This window comes from Musa acuminata, chromosome BXJ1-11 (genome assembly GCF_036884655.1).
Source record: "Musa acuminata AAA Group cultivar baxijiao chromosome BXJ1-11, Cavendish_Baxijiao_AAA, whole genome shotgun sequence".
NCBI lineage: Eukaryota > Viridiplantae > Streptophyta > Magnoliopsida > Zingiberales > Musaceae > Musa > Musa acuminata.
The window spans coordinates 21,913,144-21,940,613 of NC_088337.1; the positions used below are offsets into that span (position 1 = coordinate 21,913,144).

The following is a 27,470-nucleotide window of genomic DNA, read 5'->3' on the forward strand; positions in this document are numbered from 1 at the left end:
TCGTACAGGAGCATGTGAAGATAAATCGGGTTGAACTCATTCATGTCAAAGCTCAAGATCAAATAATTATTATTTTTACTAAACTATTTGAATTATTTATTTATTTATTAAGCGTAAGTCACTTCTTAGTATGATGGATGGAAAGAAAATTAGATGGCCTTGTTATGACCATCTTGAATGAAAAAAAGATTTTGATATGGCACATTAAGAGATATTAGAATCTCTCAAAAGTTGATCCAATCTAGGAAGTTATCATGTGAAGAAAAACATTATTCTCATCTCCTATAAATAAATAAGAGCAGCTCACTAGAATTGTACTAATGTATATTTGAGTTTAATAAAGTTAAATTATTATTTTATTCCTCCACCATTTTTCTTCTACAGTTCAATCATATTTGTATTGTTTCTTCCTCCAAAGGATGTTGACTGCCATTAAGTGGGGACTTGGGAAAACAAAGTTCAGTAGTTGATGAATCACTGAGGACAAATATATGAATCTCCGAGAAGGGTTTGGAGTATGAGAGGGGATTGGAGTAGGGTTTCGATGGGGAGAAGCAGCGAAAAAACACGCCCTTCTCAAGACTTGTTTCGTCTCAGGCAAGAGCACAGTAAGAGGACGAGCTCGTCCTCCTACGGTCACAGATGCCGAGACCGTTTTGCCCCTTCGGTAGCACATGAGAGGGAAGAGACAGAAGCGGAAATAAGAGGGAGAAGAACGAGAAAGCGACGGCTGTGTCGTGACGAAACTGATAGAGAACTTTGTGGTCTCACACACACACACACACCCTCTCTCTCTCTCTCTCTCTCCATGCCCTTGGTCTGAAACAGATTGCTTTGCTTGCAGTTCAGTGGGGGACCGGAGAGTTGCTTTCTCAACTCCATCACTTTCTTCCATCTCCTACCATCTTCTCTTGCCGCATCTCTTTGTTCGGCTGCCTCTTCCTTTGACTGCGCTCCCATGTAGAACTCGCTTCCCTTTTGCTCTACCGCTTCATTTGAGTTCTCTTTTAGGATCAGATATGACAACTTGGCTTGCTATTTTCGTGTTGTTTCTTTCTTCTTGATTGCAGGCGAAGCGAGGGGACCTCTCTGGACCTCAACAACTTCCCTGAGGAATATGGCCAAGAAGCGTTTGACGGGAGCTCCCCCTCCACAGAAGCAAAGAGTAAGTCTTGCGTGAGAGAGAGAGAGAGAGAGAGAGAGAGAGAGAGAGAGCTTACAAATGGAACAGTACAGAAAGAGAAAAGAAAGAGTGGGTTCCTGTTGAGTTCTATATCCATATCTTGAGAGAGAGCTTACAAATGGAACAGTGCAGAAAGAGAAAAGGAAGAGTGGGTTCCTGTAGAGTCGTATATCCATATCTTCTTTTTCCATCGTGAGTAACACAATGAGGTACTGATCGCAGGCTTGAAGAAGCCGAAGAAGAGTGGAGGAAAGGATGATTCTTACAGGGTTTACGAGTGCCGGTTTTGCTCACTCAGATTCTGCAAGTCTCAAGCACTGGGTGGCCACATGAACCGACATCGTCAAGGCAAGAAGCTGCACTACATATAAGCTTTAGAACAATCCATAGGATCCTGTTAACGTTTTCTTCGTCGTTTTTGATTAGAGAGGGAAGTCGAGACTCTTCATCGTGCCCGGCAGCTCGTGTTCAGCAACGAAGGCCTTGCTGCAGCCGGCGCCTGCGTCCACATGGGGTATGAAGTGCCATCAAAATAAGCACTAGTTTACATGCTTATCACTGAATGATCTTAAGCTTATTAATGGACTATTAATCACAGACACGATGTTAATTACTTGTTGGCTGCATTTCTTTTTAGCTTTGTCGGAAAGACCAATACATACATAACCCATTTGTTTATGTCTATATGACAGATTGAGAGATAATTATGGAGTCTCACTCTCACATGCTATCCCCTTGGGATATTTCCAGCATGGAGTCAATACCAACAACGATCCTTGTCTACCGTTGGAACCAGTCTACCGAGTTATGCCAACACATTGCCCATCACTCTCAAACCCCTACATACAAACCCATCCGACTCCTCATCATCCTTACATAGTAGGTAACTTCACTGGCCATGCTGTAAGAGAGCGCAGTCAAAACCAGCTGCACGCTAATGGCAACGTCTTCACCGGCTTTGGTGTCCCTCTGGCCAATACGACGCAAATGGAAGGAGCTAGCGGAGGCACAAAGTTTCAGAGACATTAACGATGCAAGGAAGTGGAGCTGCATGAGTAGGAGGTGAACTCGTCCTCTTCCGTCGACTTAATTAGATCAAGGAGTATTAAAGAGAAGATAAGGGAAAGAATCATTGTGCTCTTCTTGTTCTCGTCTATTTGAACTTGTTTTGTGGTTTGGTTTGAAAGTGGATGATTGATTATAAACATCTATGTGTTTGCTTCTCTCTCGTATCAATCGAATTGGCATCTTATTGAGAGGCAAGAAAAGGGGTATAAGAAACATCTATGTGTTTGCTTCTTTCTCTCTCGTATCAATCAAACTTGGCATCTTACTAAGAGGCAAGAGGAGGGGGCCCTAAGAGAAAGGAAAAAGACTAGGTCTTCGACCCACATCTCAAACATTCTAAGTTTGTGGAGATTGAGTTGGCAAAGCTGATGCTGCTAGTTAGTGTAGTGAATACTACCAAACAGTTCTGAGTACTATCGAACGCTTTGATCAGTAAAGTCTGTGAAGCAAAAGCTTTGCAGTTAAAAAGTGTTACGACAAATGAAGCTACCCAACCAAACCGGTAAGCATATATGGCTAGGATTCATGATTCACTTTTGCATTGCTTTTGACAGGGCCGCGATAACGCCAAACAAAACAAAACAAAACAAAACAAAGGGAAATAAAGGGGAAGGATATATATATATATATATATATATATATATATATATATATATATATCTGCATATATAATTGATCACCTTCTCTTCTTTGGGCTTCCTTAATGACTCTGCTTTGATCACCTTCTAGTGTCACCTTTATGGAGTATCCCTTCGACTGATGGTGGGCAAGGTGATCGAGGAAGAAGCCATGCTAGAGAATGTTTGCAAAAGCAATGACAAATCAAAACACACACACACACGCGCGCGCGCGCGCAGAAAATGATAGGATGCCTCATGATATACAATAGCTGAAAAAATGGTTCTAAAATATATGCCGAATTTAAGCACTAGGATTTTGAAGTTTATAATTAAATATTTTATACAATAAAGTATATATATATATATATATATATATACTTAAAAACATTATTCTAGCAATAATGTATTTGACTTTCCATGAGATCGATAATAAAAAAATATATCAATAAGTGACGATAATAAAAAAAAATATCAAAGAGTGTATCAATGCGGGGAGTGTAACATTTGACTTGGAGAACTTAAAAAATAATAGTAATAATAATAGCTACCGTAACAATAATACTAACAGCAGCAAGTGGTAATGTCTCAAAGGGTTAACAATCTCTAAATGAAAATTAATGCCTATATATACATATATATATATATACATATATATATATACATACATATATACACATATATATATATATACATATATATATACACATATATATATATATATATATATATATATATATTTATTTATACACACACACGAACCATAAGACATGTGAACCCACATGTACTCTTTTGGGGAGTATAAGCAACGTAGAGCACGCCCAAATAGGGAAAATAAGGGATGATGTCGGCGCTACAGCCTCAGCCTAAATCAAGTCCGTGCTGTCACACCCCAACACAAGAAAATGCCACGAAGCTTAATGGACACAAAGCCAATGCGAAGGAGAAACACCGCCAACTCTTCTGGCCTCACTCTACCTTCTTCCTTCTTAGCTGGAGTGATTGGCTTCTTCTTCTTCCTCCTACCTACCCTCCGCAGTCTGGCATTAATGTACGTATTCTTCGGGAAAGAAGCTTCATGTATTCCTTTCTGGACATGCTCTCGGTGACCAACTACATCGCGAGGAGGAGGGGGAGAAGGCTTGTGTTTTGTCTTGTGATCCTTTGCAGCATGTGGGTGTTCTTCAAGCTCCAGGATGGAGCAGCAGCAGTTCCGGTGTTACGTCGATCACTTGGGATCGTATCACGGAAGGAGATGATAATGGTCACTGGAAAAGGAAGAAGACGGTCGGAGCTGCCACCGACGGTCGGAGCTGCCGTCCGCTTCGACGACAGCAAGCGGCCAGCACCAAGCTGCCCTGATCCGCTCCACAACCGGTAGCATTAATGATGGTTTGTACGTTACTCCTTTCTCCCTTGAGATCTGCAATGTCTTCGATTGGGTTGATGAATGATTAATGGGTGAAGGAGATTTTGTTGATGTCTGTTTCTTTCTTTCTTCTAATTGTTCTCCTTTTGGTTGCCGTAGCGTATCAAGTTTCCAAGTGTTGAACCATAAATCTATATATTTCCAAGTTGGAATCCATATAGAAAAATCTTGTACATATAACAACAAAAATTAATTAATGAAACCTTAAAATATAAGGACTCAAGAAGGTTGCTAATACCCCCCACTTGTAATTGTTGCATGGGACTAATTACCACCTTTCCTTCTCTTATAATAATAATAATTATTATTGTCATCAGTGTATTAAACCGGCAACGAAGAGGGGAGAAGCTATGAATATTTCGATTCATAATAAATAGAAAACGTCTAATCAGATAGTTTGAAAGCTAGGAAACCCTCAAACAGTAATGCAGAATGCATGGATGTTCTGTTTGAGAGGAAGAAAGGAGAGGACGAAGAGAGGGCGTGAAGCGTTTTGTACAAGTTTGCGTGTCCAAACATTGTTGAGATGCTGGCCATTTCATGATTGATTTTGATTGATGGCGGTCATATCGACGTGTCTCGTCTTAGCAGCTCACTGCCTTGGTATCCTTCCATCGTCGACACCATGTGCTCTATCTATAACTGGGCACGTCTCTAAGACCTCACGTACCAATTGAAACAGATGCTTGGTCTTCCGTGGGTACGCTCGTGCTTTTTATATAGACTTCCATCTCTAGTAGATGTCATGTGTTTTTGGATATCTATCACGAATGCCTGAACTAGTAATTTCCTTTTAATCCCTCTCTCTCTCGCTCTACAGATTACTACTAACGAGAGTTCAGACGTTCGAAAAACTACAAAGGTGAGGAAATCTCAAAACAGGAGACACCATACCTTCTCGTGTAAAATTCGCCCCACTAAATAAGTATCAAGTAGTGCCATGAAGGACCAAAACCTTGTAAGTAGGGAGTCATGATGAGAAAAATATCCCGTGTTTACAGTGCAACAGGAATTCGCAGGTCCGCTGCTGCTGATCTCCAAATGATTGGCTAAAAAGAAAAAAAGAATCTCATTTACCTCTTACAAGAAGATCAGATGGGGCATACCCCAAAATAAAATGGTACAGATAACTGAAACTTACCACAAAGGAGTTGTCAATTCACACTAGTAGCTGTGCTGAAGGCTCGAACTGACATAACAAGATTAGTCATTCATTTATGCCAATTTTCCATCCAGAACAACATTAATTGATTCTTTTGCTTAGCCTCAGTGCAGTGGAATAACTCTAAATCAGCGGGTAAAGAATAAACATGTGAAATAAATTCACTTTTTCTAACAGAAAAGATTTTGAAACATTAATGGAAAAAAAAGTATCAGAAAATATTTTCTTCATTGACTCAGTTTTGAGGATGCTATATGAATGAATCAGGTCAATATCTATTATATATGTTGTCAATAAGAAAAGGCTTCATCCATAAAGTTAACTCACATGTATATAAAAAATTTGTGACAAAATTCCAGAACTACATATTGTTCATCTTTAGCACAATGATTGCAGGAAATAAAAATAATCATACTCATCTGAGCTGAATCTGATTATCTTTATTTACTTACCCTTCAAAACTGGTAGGTACCGTTGACAAAGTCATGAGAGGATTTGAGATCAAACTTTTAGCCCAAGTTTGAGATGTAGTCTTCCCCAGATCCGTGGAGTGCCCTGCATTCCAGAAATGTCACTTGGAAACCAAACCATCATTCATCCTGTAATAAGCTCATCGAATCATATCGTGGCTAATAATTACAAATTACCAAAACGGGAACAAAAAACTAAAAAGCCAAGCAAAAATAGCTGCTGCGTCAACTGGAGAGAGGAAAGTTGGTCCCTACTATCAATACCAAACTCAGCCTTTTGGAACCTAGTTGCATAAGACTTGCCAAATATTACAAAAACAAACACAAGATGTAGGATCCTTCTGCACTTTCTAACTAGAAGATGGACATCAGCCCCTCGTTCAAGCATAACTAGCCATTCCAACAGTTGAGCTTGCTTTGTTGGTCTTTCGTGCTGACTGACTCGTAGCTTTTGCAAAATACATGTAGTAGTATACATTGAGAATCATGGTGAAGACTACAAAGACAGCTCCTGCAATGAACACTCCCTTTCTCAGAGACTCGCATGTCCAGTTTTGAGCATAGACCATATGGCGGTACTTGGTATGGTATGCATTCTTTGTAGCACCAGCAGTTAGACATGCCTCAGCTATTAAGAAAGTTAGCCTGACAAATGAGAGCAAGTTCATTTAGTAATACGTCTCTCATGGAGAAAGATAACAACTTGTAACAGCACTAATGAAAATATAAACTGTGGCCTCTCTGGAAGGAAGATCACCATGATGAGGCAAAATATATTATTGACCAGGCTCTATTTCCACCTGGAGCTAAAGGTTTGCCAAAGCACATGCATTTTGTGACACCCATAAGTAGTGACTGGCTCGACAGAAGAAACAAGAAAGCACCGACGCCATAACCAGTAGCTACATCTGAATCATAAACACAGTACGTGGCATTCCTGATGTCCGTCACTATAGTTCCCTGTTATGCAGGAAGACGTAAACTTAGACTCTAGAAACCAAAAAAATGGTATATTGAATTACAGAAGACATGAGAGTTAATTTTTACACAAGTTAAGTTTTATACAAATCATTTGACCCACTTTACTATAAACTGGCACATGCTTCCATATAGAATTTGCAACTTGTACACTATGCTGTGGATGACATCCATAAAGAAGAAGGTAAGAAATTACAAAATTCAAAGCCAAAGAGCAACCAAGTGTTGCAGATTCTTAGAGAAAGCATATACAGACTTGCAAGCCTCCACTATATTTGCAACTAAAAGGCAGAAAAACCAGTGATTCTATCAGAAATTTCTCAGCTGAGCCACCGTAATATCAAGCTGCCAAAAGGCATCACATGAAAATGAAATGTAGAACACTTTGTATACTTCAGCTAAAAGGTAGAGGTAAACTGTTGGCCAACCCACACATCCGGATGGACGGACCTCTTAATGAATTTATATATGACTAGCATAAGTTGTTAAGACCACATGCCAAATCATGATAATATATGCATCTTATTTTTGGGCAATAGATATACCTATAAGACAATGTAAATGACACACCATGTGCAAATCAGATATGATAATATAAGTTTAAAGTGCTTCCACAGAACATGACAGATGTAACCAAGATCAATGTAACATGTTGTACGATAGGTAGAATAATATTAATTTCTTTTTTCCTCGAGTTTACCTCCACCAATATACTTATTTTTAAGAAATCAACTTGTTTCTACATAACATTGTTGATTCATACAACCACATAACATGTAACTACCATATAAAAATTACTAATCATTCCTTCTCCCTAAACAAAAAAAAAAAACTAATTGTATCAAGCATGCATGAGAGATGAAAAGAGAGACCAATAAAAAGAATAGTTTCACATTACTAAGGATGGATTAGAAGAATAGAGTCGGATGATCTGTAATAGTTTAAATTTTTAGTTATATTGGTATCCGATCTCATGCATATTACCATTGACCATTTGGATTCAGACTTGAATTCTTAAAAAAAATCAACATCATATCAGAATCAGGTTGACAACTAAATGAGTCAAAATTGTAGAACATTTGAATCAGATAGGTTCAGTGATTGAAGCCAAGGTAGGTTAACCAAGTGAGCCAAGTGGGCTAGGAAACCGAGGTCAAGCTAAAGTCTGACCAAATGAAGGAAACTAAGTCGAGCCATGGGCATCTTAATGGGTAGATGTGAATGAGCGAACCATCTCGTAGTATGGAAAAAATGCAAACGAACTTTCAAGAGTAAGGTGAAGATGATCAAAGATCAATTCGCACAGTAAAAAGAAAGATATTGAAATATTCATATGCATGAGATGAAAATAAAGATGAACTAAAAGAATAATTAGACATTCCTAAGGAATGGAAGCAAAGTGACAAAAAATGAGTTTACCCACAACTTAATAGTTTAAACTTTTGAGTTACATTATTGTCCAATCACATGTATATAAAGATTGACTATTTAGACTCAAACCAAATTTTTATAAAAAATGATTCGAACATGGACAAATGAGAAAATCCTGCAATGGTACTTTAGTCTATTAATGCTTCGGGCAACTATTTTTTGTATTAAGAAACTAAAGATCCGCAATATTAGTTGAGTACGGAGCTATAGAAGTATTGCTATTTCTAAAATCATGAGAAGGCCTTTAATGCATTTAGCACAATAACCCATAACTAGTAGTATCATGGTCATTTAGTTTAGCTTGTGGTTCCTTGTGCAGAAATTTTGCAGATATTGATGAATCCAGTAGTTGTACGTTTAAGGGCAACAGACATATTCACCATACTAAACTCCAAAAGCATGTTTTGTAATGGGAATTTCCTTCAGTTCATACTATACTGTGAAGACCTTCTACAATGGCGTTTGTAATTGTCGAAATATCAAATATATTTACTAATGAAAACAAATAACCTTCGAAAAATTAAGTCTCTTTCCCGGTAATAAAATTAATTTGCATTCTACAAATGCTGATGAAACAAAAGAATAAACTTCATCAAGATTCAAGTCTACGGTCCACATTATTTAGTTGGGGGTTATGAACACCGCGAAGGAAGGTCCCGTAAATGATCACAGCAAATGGAACCATCAACAGACAAATCGCTATTTGCTGCCCTACATGCTTACTCAATAACTGTCCGGTAACCCTATTCTAAAAGCTAAGTCCTAAAGAACCAAGATCCGGCAAATTTCTCTCATCCCTCAACAAGGAAGCACGAAGGAAAGGCCAGATCAACACCCAATCCAGCTCCATAGCGACAGAGAAGAAAGCGAGGCAGGGGGAGAAGGAAGAGGGGGCCACATGTACGTACGGTGCTCCTGCGGCGTTCGGCGGCGATGGCGAAGCCGAAGGCGGTGAGGCAGAGGGCGACCGCCAGGATGTGTACCAGTGTCGACCCCTTCCCTTCTCCCATTTTACTCGCCAAGGCCCAGAGAAACCAAACGAACAAAAGCCAGAGAGAGAGAGTGTGTGTGTGTGTGTGGAGAGAGTTTATTGAGACTACAGAGAGTTCTTATAAAGTGGGAAGCGGAGGGAACAGGGAATAAAGGCACGGGAGGGGGTGTCAAGTCCCCAACATAGGACTGGAAAACCCACCACTTAAAGAGAGCCACGTATTTAGTTGAATGTGGGACCCACCGAGTTTCCACAAAGAGATCCGCCCCATTACTTGGAGAAGCCACGCATTTACTTATCTTATTAACTCTTTCAATCTAAGCCGTTCATCTATTTCTAATAAAGGAGAATATTGGGCCGTTGAGATTATACGGGGAAGCGGAAACGGACGGCTCTAAATTTGGTTCTTCGGTCACGGCTAAATGCCGCGTGGTAGAGTAGCTGAGTTAGGCCCGATAAGCGCAACAGCCAGATGGGCATGCCCTCCACGTGCGGTGGCGATCGGCGGTAGAGATACAGCAGCGAATCCCCTCCCAGCTACTTACCTACCCTGGTGATTGTAATTGGAAGCCATGATGTTGTGGGACCCATCGCGAGACCTACGAGACCTCTCCGGATCCTCCCTTGGTCAATCGCCGTCGCTCACCTCGGCGTCATCCGAACTTAACCAGAAGGTTCGTTCCATGCACTTCTCGCGGCCACTCTCTCTCCCTCTCGCTGCCGATTAAATCTCGGTCACGTCGATGGCGACAACCTTCGGAAGTCTAACCCCCTCTATCTCATATTCCTCCTCTTCTTCCCTTTGCGTCTCGAGGCACCAGAGGGGACCATGGAATTGGCAGAAAGCCTGCTGCTCCTTCAAGCCTCCATCCGCCGCTCGGAATAGCAGATTGGTGACTCCTCTGCTCTCGCAGGCTCTGCCCACCACACATGATCACCGGACCCCACCTTTGGAGGTCCAATTCAAGGAGGTCGGCTGATTCTTGCCACCGTTTCCCTGTTTCTTCCCTTTGATTTTCTCTTTTTTCTTAAAGATAGTGTCGCTCAGGTGATCGAGACTCTGATAAATGGAGTCGATCTCTCCGAAGAAAAGGCCGAGGCGAGCCTCAAGCTTTTGATCGATGAGGCGGATGAAGCCCTAATTAGCGCCTTCCTTGTGCTTTTGCGTGTGAAAGGAGAGACCTTTGAGGAGGTATGCCTTTCAATCTGAGATTTTGGGCGCTGGAATTTTAAGACGGGTGATTGGGGATAATATTTTGATCGGTGCAGATTGTGGGATTGGCGAGGGCGATGATCGATTGTGCTGTGAAGGTTGAAGGTATCGATGATGCAGTTGACATTGTCGGAACGGGCGGGGATGGGGCCAACACGGTGAACATCTCCACCGGGGCATGTATTCTCGCTGCGGCGGCCGGTTTGAAGATTGCAAAGGTAGAGCACATTTGGGTTTCTTAAAGGAGAATGATTTGAAGCAACGTGAAAAGTTATGATGAGCTTCCTTGCTCCTTGCAGCAAGGTAATCGCTCCAGTTCTTCTGCCTGTGGCAGTGCCGATGTGTTAGAGGCATTGGGCGTGAACATCGAACTGGGCCCTGAGGTACTGCAAAAAAAAGTTCCATTTTCCTTGGCTTAAAATATGGTTTCTTATTGTCTTGTTTCGATCTAATAGCATTGCTGAACAGAAATGAAGTAATGAAAGCACAAATACGCCTTCTAGCAAATATAATGAGCTTGCCTCATGAGCATCTCTCTATACCTTCTATATCTAGAAGGACAGCAGTTATAGGGGCAGAAAGGTTCTCATTTGTTATATGTGGAAAGGGTTTGTTTGAATACATCTTGTTTCTATGCAAATGACAATATGAGTACTTGTATAACCCTATTAGTTGAAGTGGTTTTCTATTCTATGAACATAGTGTCACGGACTTAGCTGGACTTGCCTAAGTAGTGAGGCACCCTTGCGGCAAACTCACGGATTTAGCTGGAGTTGCCCACGTCGTGAAGCACTCTTGTGTCAACTCCTTAGATTTAACTGGGATTTCTTAAGTCATGAGGCGCCCTTGCGACATGCGCGTTCGCAAAGGGTCAGCCTAGTTGCAACCTCATACAGGTCCCGAAGGACCTGTAAAACAGAAAGTTGATTAGATTAAAAACGAGCGACGGACAAGTCTCGACGTCTCGCGAAGAGAGAAGTTTTACAAGCAATTCAACGAGCATCTTGAGTGCAAGACAGAAAAGAGAGGAAGGATAAAACAAGGACTTTAAAAGGTAGAACGAATAGTTGCAAGTTCACAAACAACTGCTCACCGGGTGCCGGGCACGAAGGCAAGTTAACGTGCGAACTTGTGAAGATTGTTCAATGCCCGACAATATACCAAAGCCCCATACAGCCCTGTGCCACCCGAGGGGTTCCAAGGTGTTTAGATGGCTGACGTTTCGCGTGCAGCTATGGTGTGTAAAAAACAAGCCGTGGCACACGAAAACGAAGTTATTTTGGGGAAGTTCGGTCCGGTGCAGCGAGCGGTCTCACTACAGCGCTGCGAACTATCGTTGCTTACATTTTCCAAGCAAAAACACACAAAACCAAGACAAAACATACTGCCATGTCTCTGTACAAGCATGCAAAAGCGACTAATGATTCGTTGAACGAAGTTGTTGCGAGTGCACAACGACTGTTCGTGACATTCTCTCCCACTTAAACTGTCGATGCTTGTTGGTAGTTGTTTACAATTGCTTCTTCATGTCGTAGGGCATCTTCGGGCTCCCAACTGGTTTTAGTTCGGGGAAGCTTCATCACTTCACCAAGTACTCGGTCTGCTCAGCTCCATTGGGTAGTTTTATCTTGTGATTCGCTAAAATGGTTTTAACTCGCTTCTCGTAAGAGGCTCTGGTGGGGGGTAGCCGAGTTGAAACACTTCAGAAAGCATCCTGTAGATCTGAATGGTAGGCTTTCAAGTTGTTGGCGTGAAAACATTGTGAATTTTGAGCCATGCCAACAGTTGCAACTTATAGGAGACGTTGCCCACCCTATTGATAATTGGGAAGGGCCCTTCATACTTGCGGACCAATCCTTTATGTACTTTGTGCTTAAAGAATTGAAGTGATGCTGGTTGGAGCTTCACCAACACCAAATCGTTGACTTTGAACCCTTGTGGTCGCCTTCTCAAGTCTACCCACTTTTTCATCTTTTTAGTCGTTTTCTCCAAGTAAGCTCACGTAATATTTGCATTTCGATGTCATTCTTTTGCAAAGTGATATGCTGACGGACTACTCCCAGTATACCCAATAGCCAAGGTGTGAGGAGTCGACGACTGTTGTCCTATAATGATCTCGAAGGGGCTCTTGTTGGACGTAGAGCTCCGCTGCAGGTTGTAGGAGAATTGGACTATGTCCAACAACTTCACCCAATCTCGTTGGTTGGCACTCACGTAGTGTCGAAGATATTGCTCAAGGAGCGAGTTTATCCTTTTGGTTTGGCCATCCGTCTGAGGGTGGAGGCTTGTGGAAAAGTATAACTTAGACTCCAACAATTTGAATAGCTCGATCCAGAATTGTCCCAGGAACCAAGTGTCTCGATCATCGATGATATTGTGCAGGACTCCCCAATACTTCACCACATTCTTCATCATCAGCTTGGCTGCCTCCTTTGCTGAACAGTGTAGAGGTGCAGCAATGAAAGTTGCATATCTTGAAAATCGATTGACCACCATAAGTATCGATCCGAGTCCCCCGATTACTGGCAAGCTTGATATGAAGTACAAGGAAATGCTCTCTTACGACCTTTCTGGTACGGGCAACAGTTCCAAAAGTCCCACTGGCTTCCGTCGCTCCACCTTATCTTGTTGGCAATTAAGGCACGTTCGAACATATTCCTCCACATCAGTCCTCATCTTCGGCCAATAGAAGACACTCTCCACGAGAGCCAATGTTCGGTGAATGCCCAGATGTCCTGCCCAAAGGGAATCGTGGCACTCTCTCAAGAGTTCGCGTCTTAAATTGTCCACTCGAGGAACATAAACCCTATTCCCTTTGGTGTAGACGAGTCCCTCTTGGATCCAAAATTGTTGTGTCTTCCCTTCTTTGATTAGTTGCATCAGGGTTACTGCCTGGGGATCACTATACAGTCCATCCCTGATTCTGGAAAGGAAGTTGGAGTGTAGCTGACTTGCTTGGCCTCCGCCTTCCAGTTGCATGGCATTCACCCGCTCCACTTTCCGGCTCAACGCATCGGCTATGACATTTGCTCTTTCGGGCTTGTACTCTATTGACGTATCAAACTTGGCCAGGAAGTCCTGCCATCATGCTTGCTTCGAGGAGAGTTTCTTTTGAGTTTGGAAATAACTTAAAGCGATGTTGTCCGTCCTCAACATAAATCGTGATCCGAGAAGGTAGTGCCGCCAAACTCGTAGACAGTGGACCACCGTTGTTGTATCTTTCTCATGCATTGGATACTGTCACTCGATCTCATTGAGCTTGCAACTCTCGTAGGCCACCGGGTGACCCTTCTGCATGAGTACTCCCCCAATAGCGAAATCTGAAGCATCTATGTGGACTTCGAAGGGCTCCCCATAGTCTGGCAATTTGAGCTCCAGTTCTTCCAACATAGCAGCCTTTAGATCTTGGAATGTAGCTTCGCATTTGTTAGACCATCTCCAAGGCTGCTCCTTCAGCAACTCCGTCAGTGGAGTTGCGCGCTTCGAATACCCAGTTATGAAGCGCCAATAGTAGTTGACGAAATCAAGGAAGGATCTCGGCTCTGACACCTTTTTTAGAGTTCGTCATTCCGCAACAACTTGTACCTTTGATTTGTCTATCCGAATGGAACCATCACCGATTTGATGCCCCAAGAATAAGATCTTCGTCTAAGCAAAGTAGCACTTCTCCCTTTTCACGAACAAAATGTTCTCCCTGAGAACCTTGAAAATTGTCCAAAGGTGCTCGACATGCTCCTCGAGCGTTTGGCTGTAGATGACGATATCGTCCAAGTAGACGACCACAAACTTATCCAAATACTCCTTGAATAGTTGGTTCATAAGAGTGCAGAATATGGTCGGAGCGTTAGTTAAGCCGAAAGGCATCACCAAGAACTCAAACGCTCCGTAGTTGGTCACGTATGTAGTCTTTGCTTCTTCGCCTTCAGCAATGCGCACCTGCCAGTGCCCCGACCGGAGGTCGAGTTTAGAGAAGTACTTTGCTTTACCCAATTGGTCGAACAAGTCCGTGATGAGCGGGATGTGATACTTGTTCTTCACCGTCACCTTGTTGAGGGCTTGATAATCGACGCATAGTCGGAGGCTCCCATCTTGTTTCTTTTAGAAGAGAATTGGAGCTCCGAATGATGCTTTAGAACTGCGGATGAGACCATCGCTTAGTAGTTCATCTAACTGCTTTCTAAGCCCTACTAACTCTGGGGGGGACATGCAGTAGGGTGGTCTTGCTGGAGGCTTCACTCCCGGCTCCAGCTCGATATGATGATCCACCCCTCTACGTGGTGGCAGAGTTTTTGGCAACTCGGGTGGCATAACATCTGTGAACTCCTTCAGAACGTTCGTCACCACAGTAGGTTCATGAATGACCTCTCTGTCGAGGGGCTCTAGCTTCACAGCAGCTATGAATGTTAATTCGTCTTTTCGTACCCCTTTCTTCAGTTGTAATGCCGATATTTGTTGGGGGTGTTTGGTTCCACTCCGAGAGACGGGAACCACACAGGGGTCATCGCCTCCCATCAGACATAGGGAGTTCAGGAACGACATTGGCACCAACTTCACCACGTGCATGAACTCCATTCCGAGAATCACTTGGAAGTCGTACAATGGCACCGCCATCATGTTTGTGCTCTCGCTCCAAGTCCCGATCTTGATGGAGACTCCCTTTGCCAGCACAGAGATCCACTTGGCCTTCGAGTTCACCGCCTTTATCCAACTTGGGTTCTTCTCCAAGATCAGTCCAAGTCGCTTTGCTTCTCGATCGACAATAAAGTTGTGGGTAGCGCCCGTGTCCACTATTGCACAGGTTGTTTGGACATTGAGCTTGATGTCCACTTACATCAACTCACTGCTCTCTGCTTTATGGAACTTTGTCTTCGTGTTCTCCCCCCACTTGACCCCGCAAAGCATTCAACAAACGCATTGCTCCCATCCGGGGTCCTTGTGACTCCTCATCGTCGCTGTTGGATTCTGAACTACTCGAACTAAGAGCGACGACCTTGCCTTTGTCTGATTTGGGGGCATGTATTGAAGTTGTTAAGGCATTGAGTGCTTGTTTCTGTGGGCACTCCTTCACCATGTACGGTCCTCCGCACAAGAAGCATCCACCAGGTTTTGGGGCCTTGCCTTTTAAGCTTGGCCCTTTGTGGGAACACTTTTCTCTTTGCTCGCCCTCGGGTTCATTCCCTCAAGAATATTTTAGAGGGCGATTTCCTGAAGATTGTTTCCTTTTCCCTAAGTCCTTTAAGGAAACAAAGTCGGTGAGCCTTTCTGCGGCCGTAATTGCCCCGATCATATCGGTGACATTCCTTCCATGCAGTTCCTGTTGAGCCCATGGCTTTAAATCATTGAGGAAGCTAAATAGCTTATCCTTCTCAGACATGTCTTGGATGTCTAGCATTAGTGCAAAAAATTGCTTCACGTAGTCTCGAATGGAAGTACTTTGGCGGAGTTGTCTCAAATTCCTCCTTGCAACGAGAACTCTGTGTTCTCGAGTAGGAACTGAGTTCTCAACTCCTGCTTCAAGTTCTCCCATGTGTCCACTCGACACCGACCTTGTTGGATCTCCTCCCAACGGGTTCACCACCAAAGTTTTGCATCCCCATTCAAATATATGGTTGCTATTGAAACTTTGGTATCTTCATAATCGGGCCTTGTAGCTCGAAAGTACTATTCCATGTCAAACAAGAAATTCTCGAGCTCCTTTGCGTCCCTAGCACCTCCATAGCAATGAGGCTCAGGTGCCCTCAAGTTTTGTGGCGGCACAATGTGGTGTTGCTCCCTCTCGTATTTAGTGCCCTTGTGAGCGCTGTCACTCTAGAAGTGAATTCCGCCACGACTTTGTGCAAATGTTGCACGGAGTCTTTGGTATTGTCCGTCAGTCAATCGACTAGGGCTTCAACCTTGTCGATTCGAGATTCAGCTTCGTCTTGCGAGCTCTCTACCCCAAGAAGCCTTCGTTGGCCTTGGTAGAGTTCGTCCAAGCTCTCTTCAAGAACATCTAGGCGGGTTTCCACCGTCGTGAGTCTCTCCTTATGGCTCTTTTTCCCGATTTGTCACGGACTTAGCTGGTTTTGCCTAAGTCGTGCGGCACCCTTGCGTGTCCGTCCGCAAAGGTCAGCCTCCCCGAAGCCTCCCATTGTCCCTTAGGACCAACAAAAGAGAGAACGGGCTAGAGAAAACGCCTCAATCGGGATCCATAAGCAAACATCTCCGAAAAACACTTTATAGACAATGCAAATTACAAACAGACCTTACAAGCTCTGAACAGTGGCACAACAAAGGGTAAAATGGTCCATTACAGACCGAGAATCTCTCTCACGTGTCCACATGACACAACCTTTATTTACAAGCCTAAAGAGGCCACCAACCCAACTAAAATGGGACTATTAAGCCTTTGGCCGCCCCTCTACATGCTGTACAAGGCATGAACATGCCAAAAGACACGGACATACATAAGCATTACATCAAACACCCTGTTTAGAAGTTTGTCCGTGACATTCTCCCCCACTTATTCCTTCGACGTCCTCGTTGAAGCCTTTGTCGACACTGCAACTCCTCGCCTTTGCTGAATCTTCAATCTTCTGCTCTAGCTACAATGCGCCTCTTGGCTTCTAGCTGCTCTCCGCTGTTATTTTTGAGTAGTCGAACCTTTGATCCGCCGTGCTGCTTCAACTCACCAATGACTCTGACTCTGGTGTGGGGTTGGCTGAGTTGTGTTGATCATTGTTGATTCCTGCGGATCCCCCAGATGAAGGAAAAGACCATCCTTATTGCGCCAGTCTCTCAAATTCCTCATGCTGCTTGAACTGGATGGATGCTTGTTGGAGCTTTTAACGAGCATCGTCTCGCAAACTTCTGAAGTTTTGGGTCCTTCCTCCACAAAATTTGCTCATTGACTCTTCTTTCACTTAGTTGTCACATCCAAGTAGATTCGCATCACTTCCGCTTTCGATTGGCATTTCGTTGGGAAATGAAGCGGACAATCTACTCTCAGTAACACTGATCACCGTTGGTGAGGATTTGACAACTATTGTCTTCCATTATCTTCGAAGGGTCTTTGAACATATGCAGAGCTCCTCTGCTGGATAGATAAGAGAATTGGGGTACTCAGTTTCGCCCATTCTCTTAAGAGTTGAGAAGGCAAAGGTTACTTGACTTCGCCCGCCTCCTCGAGGTTGTACTCCATGCATCGAGCTGGTTACTGGACTTCGCCTGCTCTTTGCTCACACTTCTGAAGCACTTGAAGTGTTTGCACTCCTTGCGTTGAGTTAGTTACTGTGATTCACCTTCTCAATGCCATCGAATTTCTGGAATGCAGGAAGTTTTCACCCCAACTTGGAGTAATTCTCTCATAGGTTTGGTCGCCTCTGGGATTGTACCGTCTTCTCCATCAACCTTGTCGCCTACTCCACTGAGTAGAAAAGGTACAGCACCGCGTACTGCCTGCTTCGTTCCTTGGTTATGCACTCTTGCATGACCCGAAGTCCTTCACTTTCGGCTATCTTGATGAGAAGCACATTGACACCGGTCTTACGAAGTTCCTCGGCCTCTGCCCTTCCGCCTTGTCTCGGTACTTGGAGATTGCCTCTGCATTCTCCACCTCCTCGGCCCCTTTCACGACCAAGCGCTCTCCCTCTGTGAGAGCAAGGGATCAGTGACATTCACGGAAGTCCCGCCTCTGCGGTACCATGGCGCTGCCATGCCCATGGCACTACTATCCGTCGCCTCGTATCTGCATCCCTTTTCTTCACAATCAGTAGATATGCCTCTGTGGCACTCCTCCGAGTCCACCTTCATTCTAACTGATGCTTGATTTTGGGTAGCTAAGTCCCTCTGGACTCGTCGTCGCTTCCTCGCCCTTTTCGACCCCCTGCTTCAACACCTTTGTGTTCTCCAAGCAGCTCTCCTTTGGTCGATGGAAAGACAGACTGCAACTCCCATGCATGGCCTCTACCATCGCATTATAGGGTCTGCACCGATTCTGTTCTCCTTAGCTTCCTTGGTAGCAACGTTCGCTTACCCGACCTTGTCCTCTGACTTGTCGGGCTCCCTTAAGCGAATATGAGCTCTGGAGCAGTCCAACTCTCCAGCTGCTTCGATCATACCTCTGCATGATCAAGTCCCTCCCATGGAACTCACTGGTACTTGCATTCAAACTTTTCCCTTGGTGGAACACAGCCCCAATATGCTGATGACCAAGGTTTTCATCCGATACAAAATTCGATGCACGCACGGAAGACCCGCCTCTGCGGTACCATGGCCTTCACTCCTTGAATCCATAGCCCTTCTTGTCGTCGTGTTGTTCACCGAAATGGAGCTTCCAGTAACTCCCGATCATACCTCCATATGATCTAGTCCCTCCCGGGACTATGTCGTGTGTATCGCATTGCCACGAACTGTTCCACCACGATCCGCTGCACCATGTCGCCTCCTAGTGACATCTCCATTGCATTCCGATCCTTGTGGAATAAACTCGAATTGTGAACCCTCCATGTGTGGCTTCTGCCAATACATCGCAGGGTCTCCTCCACCTTCGATTTTGTTCGCTCCTTTGGCAATCGACCTTCATCCACCCACTCTTGGGTCACACCTAGATGAAGCACTGCTCTAGGACAGTCCGTCGCCTAGTAGCTCCCGAAGTCCACCGACTTCACTGTAATTTGTGCACCATTGTCTGGATCCTGGGCCTCTGCCCCTACCAGCACAATCTCCGCTGCGCACCGCTTCCTTCATGGCAACTTGAATGACAACACTGTGGCATATTCTTCAAGAGTACCCGCCTCTGCGTCCTCTTGCCCCATGCTAAGGCCTTCTGAACTCAACTTCGCCTCCGCAAATTGAGTCGCCTTAGTTCCTCCATCAAATGCTCCTCCGAGATAAGGTGCATGTGCCCCGAAGCTCCCTTCGTCTTTGGCACCATGCAAGATGCGTCCGCTCCGTCAGAATGAAGGACCCATGGAACAACATTATCTTACTCTTGCCTCTGCAAGAGTTCATGTCCTTGACCTCTGTCTAAGGAAAGCACTGTGCCTCTGCTCCATGTTCCAACTTCTATTCTAGCTCCCTTCAAGCGGCTTGAGTACTTCGCCAAGTTACACCCAAGTTGCTCCGCTCCTCGTGTTTGCATTGAGTCGATGGTGGCCCTTGCGCCCACCATTCCACGGGTCAGCCCTCCCTTGAGTCCGATCTCCAAATCGACTCCAAGTGTGCCTTCATTTGAGTTGCTTTGGGTCGCTCCCCCACTTGATCTCGCAATGCATCCACCAATGCATTCTCTCGAGCGAGATTATGCGACGACTCCTCGCCGCTTGCTCGGTCCATTGAGCTTCGTGGAGTTGTTGTTTGTTGAGGTACTCCTCCTCAACATGTGCAGTCCGTCGCACATGATTCTCCCTCTGGAGAGCCGGGACTTATCCCTCCTGGATAACTGTCCCATTAGAGCAACATCTCTCTTCGTTTCGGAGACCACCATCCCCTTGGACTACTCCGATCTGCTGAACAAACTGTGCATTGTTCTGCCTCCTGCAAACACACTTGCTAGATTGCGACTCCACGTCAATACAGCCCCCGCTGCACCACTCAAGGTCTAGCAACATGCTGAACTCGTTGCACACTTCAGCCTCCTACGGACGTATCCTTCACATGCCGAAGAGATAGTTTCAATGCTCCATGGCGCCGAGTTTCGGTCGCCTTGGGATGGCCACGAACATTCTATCGTCCGCATACAAGCCCATGCATGAGTACCAAATTCTTCGAGTTAGCAATTCCCCTCACCTCTGTGAGCTTTGCATAACTCTTTTGGTCGTTGAGCAACTCATTCCACCTTGGATGGTCTCGTCCTTTACCAAGCGCCTCGCTTGCCTTGAGCACCATCAAGTATAGTTGTCAACATTGAGCCATAGCTCAAACTCAGCCATCCCAACCTTTGTGCGCTCCACATTCTTCCAAGCTTGTCTGTTCTCGTGGTGCCTCTTGCGCGAAGGGTTGGCCATTCTTCTGAATGCCAATCTCAGATGCCCGCTCCTCCGAGCGACTCCTTTTCCCTACATCTCCATGCCCGTTTTCCCCCAAACGGTCACGCGTGTGCTGACTGCCCTCAACGCAGCCCCGCTAAGTCCCCCACGTTTGCATGCTAAGTGTTTCTATGAGTGCTTGTCCGGCTCTGATACCATCTGTCACGGACTTAGCTGGTTTTGCCTAAGTCGTGCGGCACCCTTGCGTGTCCGTCCGCAAAGGTCAGCCTCCCCGAAGCCTCCCATTGTCCCTTAGGACCAACAAAAGAGAGAACGGGCTAGAGAAAACGCCTCAATCGGGATCCACAAGCAAACATCTCCGAAAAACACTTCATAGACAATGCAAATTATAAACAGACCTTACAAGCTCTGAACAGTGGCACAACAAAGGGTAAAATGGTCCATTACAGACCGAGAATCTCTCTCACGTGTCCACATGACACAACCTTTATTTACAAGCCTAAAGAGGCCACCAACCCAACTAAAATGGGACTATTAAGCCTTTGGCCGCCCCTCTACATGCTGTACAAGGCATGAACATGCCAAAAGACACGGACATACATAAGCATTACATCAAACACCCTGTTTAGAAGTTTGTCCGTGACAGATTGGTATTCCAGATTGCGCCTCCTCCGTTCGCAGAGAGTAGCCAACTTCTTGCTCATCATGTTCGCTACTACGATCCTCCAGAGCGGCTCCACCAGCCTAAGAGCGAGTTTGCACTTGCAGCCCACCTATGGCTGCTTGGGGCAATGGTCCGGCTTGCCCTGCCTTGCTCGATTCGCCACGATGCTTTGCCATGGCAAGATTGCAAAGTTTCTTCGCTGTTTGCTTTAATTGTTTGCCCGCTTTGATACCACAATATCACGGACTTAGCTAGAATTGCCTAAGTCGTGAGGCACCCTTACGATAAAGTCACGGACTAAGCTGAAGTTGCCTAAGTCGTGAAGTATCCTTGCGCCAACTCCTCGGACTTAGCTGGGATTGCCTAAGTCATGAGGCGCCCTTGCGACATATGCGTCCGCAAAGGGTCAGCCTAGTTGCAACCTCGTACAGGTCCCGAAGGACCTGTAAAACAGAAAGTTGATTAGATTGAAAACGAGCGACAAACAAGTCCCGACGTCTCGCGAAGAAGGAAGCTTTACAAGCAATTCAGCGAGCACCTTGAGTACAAGACAAAAAAGAGAGGAAGGAGAAAACAAGGACTTTAGAAGGTAGAACGAACAGTTGCAAGTCCACAAACAACTGTTCACTAGGTGCCGGGCGCGAAGGCAAGTTCCCATCAAGTTAACATGCGAACATGTGAAGATTGTTCAACGCTCGATAATATACCAAAGCCCCATCTAGCCTTATGTCACCCGGGGGCTTTCAGAGTGCTGAGATGGTTGACGTTTCGCGTGCAGCTACGGTGTGCAGAAAACAAGTCGTGGCACGTGAAAACGGAGCCATTTTGGGGTAGTTCAGCCCGGCACGGCGAGCAGTTGTACTGCAGTGCTGTGAACTATCGTTACTTACATTTTCGAAGCAAAAACATACAAAACCAAGGCAAAATATGCTGCCATGTCTCTATACAAGCATGCAAAAGCGACGATCGATTCGTTGAACAAAGTTGTTGCGAGTGCGCGACGACCGTTCGTGACAGTAGGGCGTTAAAAGAAGCTGCAATATTCTTCATAAGACAGTCTGACCCCTCTTCCTTCTGTTTTGTTATGATAGAAGAATTGTGAAGTCCTAATCCAATAAAAGAGAAACCTCAATGCAATTATTTGTTGCTATTTAGCTACCAATATTTTCTTAGACTATATATAATATGATGGCAATTGTTTTTGTGTTTTCCTTCTACAGTTGTAGTAGCCTTCTGTAATTGGAATTCTGTGTCATAGATGATGTTATTACCGATGTGTACTGCAGGTAAAGTGGTGTAGCTTACATGCACTTGATGTAGGATTAAATAATTTACAAACAACAAAATAGTTCCTGAATGCAAATCTTGGAGTTAGCTTGGAAGATTAAGAGCTTCAAAATCAAGCAGACGTATATTTCATTGTCAATAACAATAACCCCATGAATATTTCGTTGTCAGGTGACATCCAAAACAACGTTTTTGCCATACTTTTGCAGAAACTAATATGAGTTGATCCCAATTTAAATTTGTTCCTGTATTGTTATTTTACCACTCCATTTTTGGAGTACTCGAGGAAGTTAATATGAGAAAGCAATAGGTTGTGATTTTCTCTTAGTGTTGGTAGCCATCAAATGCATCATTAATTTAATTTAATCAAGGGAGGAAACTCTTGATTTCGATGTTTTCTGAAACTAGGAAAGAAAATATTAATAGAAAATGCTTAGGAGTTAAAAATAAAGAGAATAAAGAGAAGAATATACCCAAATATTTTAAGCTGAAAATTCTGATAGCAACCAAAAATTATGGTTGTTAATTAAGGTGTTAAATCTGCTAATGCAACCAATTCTGATAGACTGAAAAATCATGGTTGTTAATTCATCTTAATTCAGTAACATTCATTCTTTTACTCTTAACAGACAGAACTTCTGAGTTGTGTGTAGGTTAAGATTTTTCAGAAAAAAATGTGGCGTTATGTCCCTTAATTTTGTTCATTCACCATGTCTTACATGTTGAAATATCACTTCCTTTTCATTGTGTTTTACATGCTACTTAGCTCTTAACTGGTGTATCATCTTTCTCAAAATCATAATATAATTATTATCAGATGCATTGAAACCCATATAATTTGATGTGCTTTTGAAAAGCTTGAATCCATATGCTTGTTAAATGTTGATTATTGATGCTAACTTCACTTTTGTTGCAAAAGGAGGTAAAAGGTTGTGTGAATGAGACAGGCATAGGGTTCATGATGTCTCCGATATACCACCCAGCAATGAGAATAGTTGGACCTGTGAGGAAAAAGCTTAAAGTGAAGACAGTGTTTAATATTCTTGGCCCAATGTTGAATCCAGCACAAGTACCTTGTGCTGTTGTTGGTGTTTACAATGAAGACATAGTAAGATTTTCTTTGTTCTTATTCTTGTGAATAACTTGAAATGCTTTAATATGCTTTCCAATAACAGTGACTGCTTTTGCGTTGCATTTTACATGTGGTTAGAAAAAACTAAAAAATCCTTCCATTCATGAATATCTAGGTGTAGCTGCCATAGAGAACATAATAGATATGTAGATATGTTGAGAGGAGAACGTAATAATAGATATTGATGGAGAACATAATAAGGCAGCAACATCTAAAGAGATGTAGATTTGTTGAAAGGAGATCTATAATAGATATTGTGGTTAAATGAGATGAGTCAAGTAGTATTAGTGGTGCAATAGGTTGACGAACAACCAAGAAGACTTTACTAGAAAGCAGAAACACTAAAAAAGAGAATAAGGTACTCTTGATGTAGCTACAGAAATTTTCTAAGCAGAGTTCAATGGCGAGGAAACATACATGTGGCTGACCCCACAACTTGTCATCATTGTTGTTGTTAATTGCTATTATTTTCTATATGTTTTGAATGGTTGTTGGTTCAGTTACTGCATTATGTTAGTTATGTTTAGTAGCTAGCTCTCTTAGTCTGTGTCTTTTTTAATTGTAAAAACATATATCATTGATCTATGGGTATTTCTCAAGGTCAAAGTATGTAATGAGTGAAACAGATGGAAATTAGATATGGTACAAAGTTACACAGATAATGGAACCTGGGGTGCCCTGAGCTATCTAGAACCTAGAACTGAGTGGTCAAGCCAATGTGAGTGTTATAAACCAATAAGCCTGGATTTTGTTTATTTAGGTATTTCAACTTGTTTTATTTGTTTGTGGTTAATAACTCACATCTTAATGAAGATTGTTCCCTGTGAATGCTAAGTTGGAACAATTGCTTGATCAGGTACTGAAGATGGCTAAAGCTTTGCAAAGGTTTGGAATGAAAAGAGCATTAGTGGTTCATTCAAAGGGTTTAGATGAAATAAGTCCACTTGGTATGACAATTGCCTCCGTTTTATGATTTCTTGTGCATAATTGACCAGCAATTTTTTATAACATTGTTTGTAGTTTGGACTCTGTTTCCTGAAATTGTTCTCAAACTATTGACTTGTTGCAGGATCTGGATATTTTCTTGATGTCACTCCCAGATCGATTGAGAAATTACACTTCGATCCATGTAGGCAAACTTCTTTGGACATTTCTTTTGCGATATTTTTATAATATTAAAGTTGGTGAATTCAAATATTCATCTGTGCATTTCATGTGACTGGTAGAGTTTGTTTGGCAGAGCCAGCAATAGAATCTAAGATAAAGTTTTCGATAATTTGTATTTTTATGTAATCATTAGGTTTTTACTTGACTTCACGATAATGAACTGCACACATGGTGCAGTGGACTTTGGTATTCCTCGCTGCACTGTAGAAGATTTAAAAGGTGGAGACCCACAGTTCAATGCTGAAGTACTTACAAGGGTACTGTCTGGTGAGAAGGGGCCCATTGCTGATGCTCTTGTGAGTCATTTTCTTTTTTGCCAGTAGTTTACTAGAGAAGGTTGCTTTTTCAGTCTTTCTGTTTCTATTTTCTAGAGCAGTGCACCTCATTTGTTTCAAGCATGGAGGCTTGAGTTCAAATTTATTAGTCAATTTCTATTTTGCAAAGATAGGATAGCTTAGTTTCTATATGCTGTTTGCACTTTCTGGTTATACTGCGTTTCTACTAGAGGGTTGTTTATTACTTGTGGTCCTATCTTATATATTTTATTCAAAGGTTACATGTTTTACATTAATCCAAGCAGAAGAATCTTGTCAAATAATGTAAAACATCTTAGTCACCACATTGAGAGGGCAAAAAATTTGAGATTATGTTTATCTGTAAAAATCTTCTTTGTTGACTAATCCATCAATTTTGTTACCTTTTTTTTTCTTGTCTTTGCACTGACCATATGCAAATTAGTCCCTTTTCATGTCGATAAATACTTGCATGTGGAATACTTGCCAAAGATATAGTACAAATTGTTACCTTAGTCATCAATTTTGTGATGACTAAGTTGTTATTTCATTATATATTCTTATGTTCTAGTTTATTTGGGGAAAGCCCTGTTCAATCTAATATGCAAACCGTGCAGCATCATTAAACCTTTCGACTGGTTGCACCCTAGACAGTTTACTGAAACTTGAGTATCAGCTGACATAAAGATGTATTACCTTTCTAATGTCTCAGGGATCGAACCTGATATCTTGTATGATTGCCTCAAAAATTGTAGGTTCTTAATGCTGCAGCTGCTCTTCTTGTCAGTGGTCGTGTGAGCAACTTTTCCGAGGGCGTGGCAGTAGCACAAGAGACCCATCAATCTGGGAAAGCCATTGATACACTTGCTTCATGGATGGCAGTCTCCAATGTTAGTAGATAGGTCCCCTGATGCTTTTTCTTCGCTTCCTCTTGTTAGCTAAAGGTTCTGTGGATTATGTGTCACAGAAATGCTGATTCCTGGTCCTTCAAATTCCTCGAATCCATTTTGTTGTATGCAGAGATCGAGAGGAGCAACTGCAAGTTGTATTTGATCGGTTTCGGTTGTCTTTTGAAGGGACATCAAGATGCAGCATGCCAACAGCTCTGAGACATAATTGGCTCGCCCCAAGCAACTTGGGGGCTCTGGCTTGGTATTACATATCCCGAAACTTGAATAACTTCCTTTTCTGTGCCATCTCATATTGAAATAAATCTGGAATGCAGTTTAACTCACATTTTAGTTATCGATAGAGGTTGATAGAGACGAAGGCACTGGTCATGGATGATGCTTATTTGTTATATCCATCTTTTTGTCTTGGAAGCTTTAAGTAACCAAGTTTTAATGAATGTAATGGATGTCCCTGAAATTGATTGTGAGTATTGGCAAAAATGTGTGGTGTCATCAGACCCCATCCCAATGTGAGAGATACCATAAAAACCCTATTCTTTTACGGAGAGGAACAGGGGTGTTTTGGTCAGTTCACTATCGTGATGCAAGAGGTACCGTAGCACAAGACCCCTTCCCGAGAATCGCGATGCAAGAGGAACCGTAGCACAAGCCTTAAAAGATTCCAGAGACATCGTCGATATAATAATATAAACTACGCTTAGCAAGATAGAGCAACCGACCGGTACGCTCACCGCAGCTAGGACTCATATTCCTTCAATATTTTTTTTCTTAGAGTATAAAAAATCGAATCGAATTGATGATCATAATTAATTATAGAAGGTAAATATGATTATGTTTTACTATTTTATGCTTCACGGTCGAGCGACTTCCCCAAAATTATAACAGAGGATCTACACCGTTCATCAGTTTATGTGTCCGATCTCAAAATGATGGCAGACTTCAAAATTGGAATCACATTCCATCGTCCATCAGTTCATGTCAAACTGACATTATATTTATGACATGGGGGTAAATCGATCATTTTTATATTTTTAATTAGAAAATTAATCAAAAAAATCTCTAAAAATAGATATTTACTATTGATCCAAAGCATCATCGTTCAATGATCAATTTTGATCATTGGTTATTTATTTATTTTTATTTGATCAATTCAAATCGAAATCACCGGTTGTGGTTCTAGTTTTGATTTGGATTCTACGTGGTTAAAACTAATTCTTCTGAACCATCTAGACCTTGTTCTAATTTGATTTCAAATTGATGAACCACCTAATCGATTCGATTCTGTTTTTGATCCGATTTTATTTTAGTTCGATTTTGATTTGATTTTAGTAAAATGAAAAATGTCCAAAAACGCACTCTACTATTCTACTAAAAGGGAGGAAAGGAGAAAGAAAGAGAAGGAATATAGCCAAGGGAGAAAAGGGGAAAAGTGGAGAGGGGAGAGGAGAGTAAGAGAGAACTTATGGAGAAGCCATGAGAATATAGGAGAAAAGCAAGAAAGAAAGT

General features: G+C 42.9%; 3 protein-coding genes across 6 annotated transcripts; 2 read left to right on the forward strand and 1 right to left on the reverse strand.

Moving 5' to 3' along the window:
• Window positions 1-544: 544 nt before the first annotated feature.
• On the forward strand, window positions 545-2,212 carry LOC135596444 (zinc finger protein STAMENLESS 1-like). Its single transcript, XM_065088489.1, has 5 exons — window positions 545-597; window positions 1,071-1,165; window positions 1,406-1,531; window positions 1,610-1,697; window positions 1,876-2,212. Exons 1-5 carry the CDS (start codon window positions 545-547, stop codon window positions 2,210-2,212), a joined length of 699 nt encoding a protein of 232 aa, XP_064944561.1.
• Window positions 2,213-6,034: 3,822 nt separating this feature from the next.
• On the reverse strand, window positions 6,035-9,416 carry LOC103971341 (uncharacterized). Its single transcript, XM_009385335.3, has 3 exons — window positions 9,247-9,416; window positions 6,687-6,889; window positions 6,035-6,574 (listed from the first exon to the last, which is right to left on the reverse strand). The coding sequence occupies exons 1-3, from the start codon at window positions 9,346-9,348 to the stop codon at window positions 6,310-6,312; spliced, it is 570 nt and encodes a 189-aa protein (XP_009383610.2). The 5' UTR covers window positions 9,349-9,416; the 3' UTR covers window positions 6,035-6,309.
• A 532-nt stretch (window positions 9,417-9,948) lies between these two features.
• On the forward strand, window positions 9,949-26,431 carry LOC135597268 (anthranilate phosphoribosyltransferase, chloroplastic-like). Of its 4 annotated transcripts, none has more exons than XM_065089989.1 (10): window positions 9,950-10,300; window positions 10,378-10,521; window positions 10,599-10,760; window positions 10,842-10,925; window positions 23,381-23,569; window positions 24,450-24,540; window positions 24,663-24,722; window positions 24,938-25,056; window positions 25,809-25,943; window positions 26,021-26,431. In XM_065089989.1, the coding sequence occupies exons 1-10, from the start codon at window positions 10,073-10,075 to the stop codon at window positions 26,027-26,029; spliced, it is 1,221 nt and encodes a 406-aa protein (XP_064946061.1). In that variant the 5' UTR covers window positions 9,950-10,072; the 3' UTR covers window positions 26,030-26,431. The 4 variants fall into 4 exon arrangements, with proteins under 4 accessions (XP_064946062.1, XP_064946061.1, XP_064946059.1 ...); XM_065089987.1 differs by having other exon boundaries at window positions 26,074-26,431; XM_065089990.1 differs by lacking the exon at window positions 23,381-23,569 and having other exon boundaries at window positions 9,949-10,300; window positions 26,074-26,431.
• The last annotated feature ends 1,039 nt before the right edge of the window (window positions 26,432-27,470 follow it).

Excerpts from the sequence above, each read along its gene's own strand:
- LOC135597268 (XM_065089987.1), top strand. The coding sequence starts at position 10,073 with ATGGCGACAACCTTCGGAAGTCTAACCCCCTCTATCTCATATTCCTCC. Across the intron at positions 10,761-10,841 it reads CCGGTTTGAAGATTGCAAAG|CAAGGTAATCGCTCCAGTTC; the intron begins GTAGAGCACATT and ends TGCTCCTTGCAG. Across the intron at positions 25,057-25,808 it reads GGCCCATTGCTGATGCTCTT|GTTCTTAATGCTGCAGCTGC; the intron begins GTGAGTCATTTT and ends CAAAAATTGTAG.
- LOC135596444 (XM_065088489.1), top strand. The coding sequence starts at position 545 with ATGGGGAGAAGCAGCGAAAAAACACGCCCTTCTCAAGACTTGTTTCGT. Across the intron at positions 1,166-1,405 it reads CCCCTCCACAGAAGCAAAGA|GCTTGAAGAAGCCGAAGAAG; the intron begins GTAAGTCTTGCG and ends TACTGATCGCAG. Across the intron at positions 1,698-1,875 it reads GGCGCCTGCGTCCACATGGG|ATTGAGAGATAATTATGGAG; the intron begins GTATGAAGTGCC and ends TCTATATGACAG.
- LOC103971341 (XM_009385335.3), bottom strand. The coding sequence starts at position 9,348 with ATGGGAGAAGGGAAGGGGTCGACACTGGTACACATCCTGGCGGTCGCC. Across the intron at positions 6,890-9,246 it reads CCGAACGCCGCAGGAGCACC|GGAACTATAGTGACGGACAT; the intron begins GTACGTACATGT and ends CCTGCATAACAG. Across the intron at positions 6,575-6,686 it reads ATATATTTTGCCTCATCATG|GCTAACTTTCTTAATAGCTG; the intron begins GTGATCTTCCTT and ends CTCATTTGTCAG.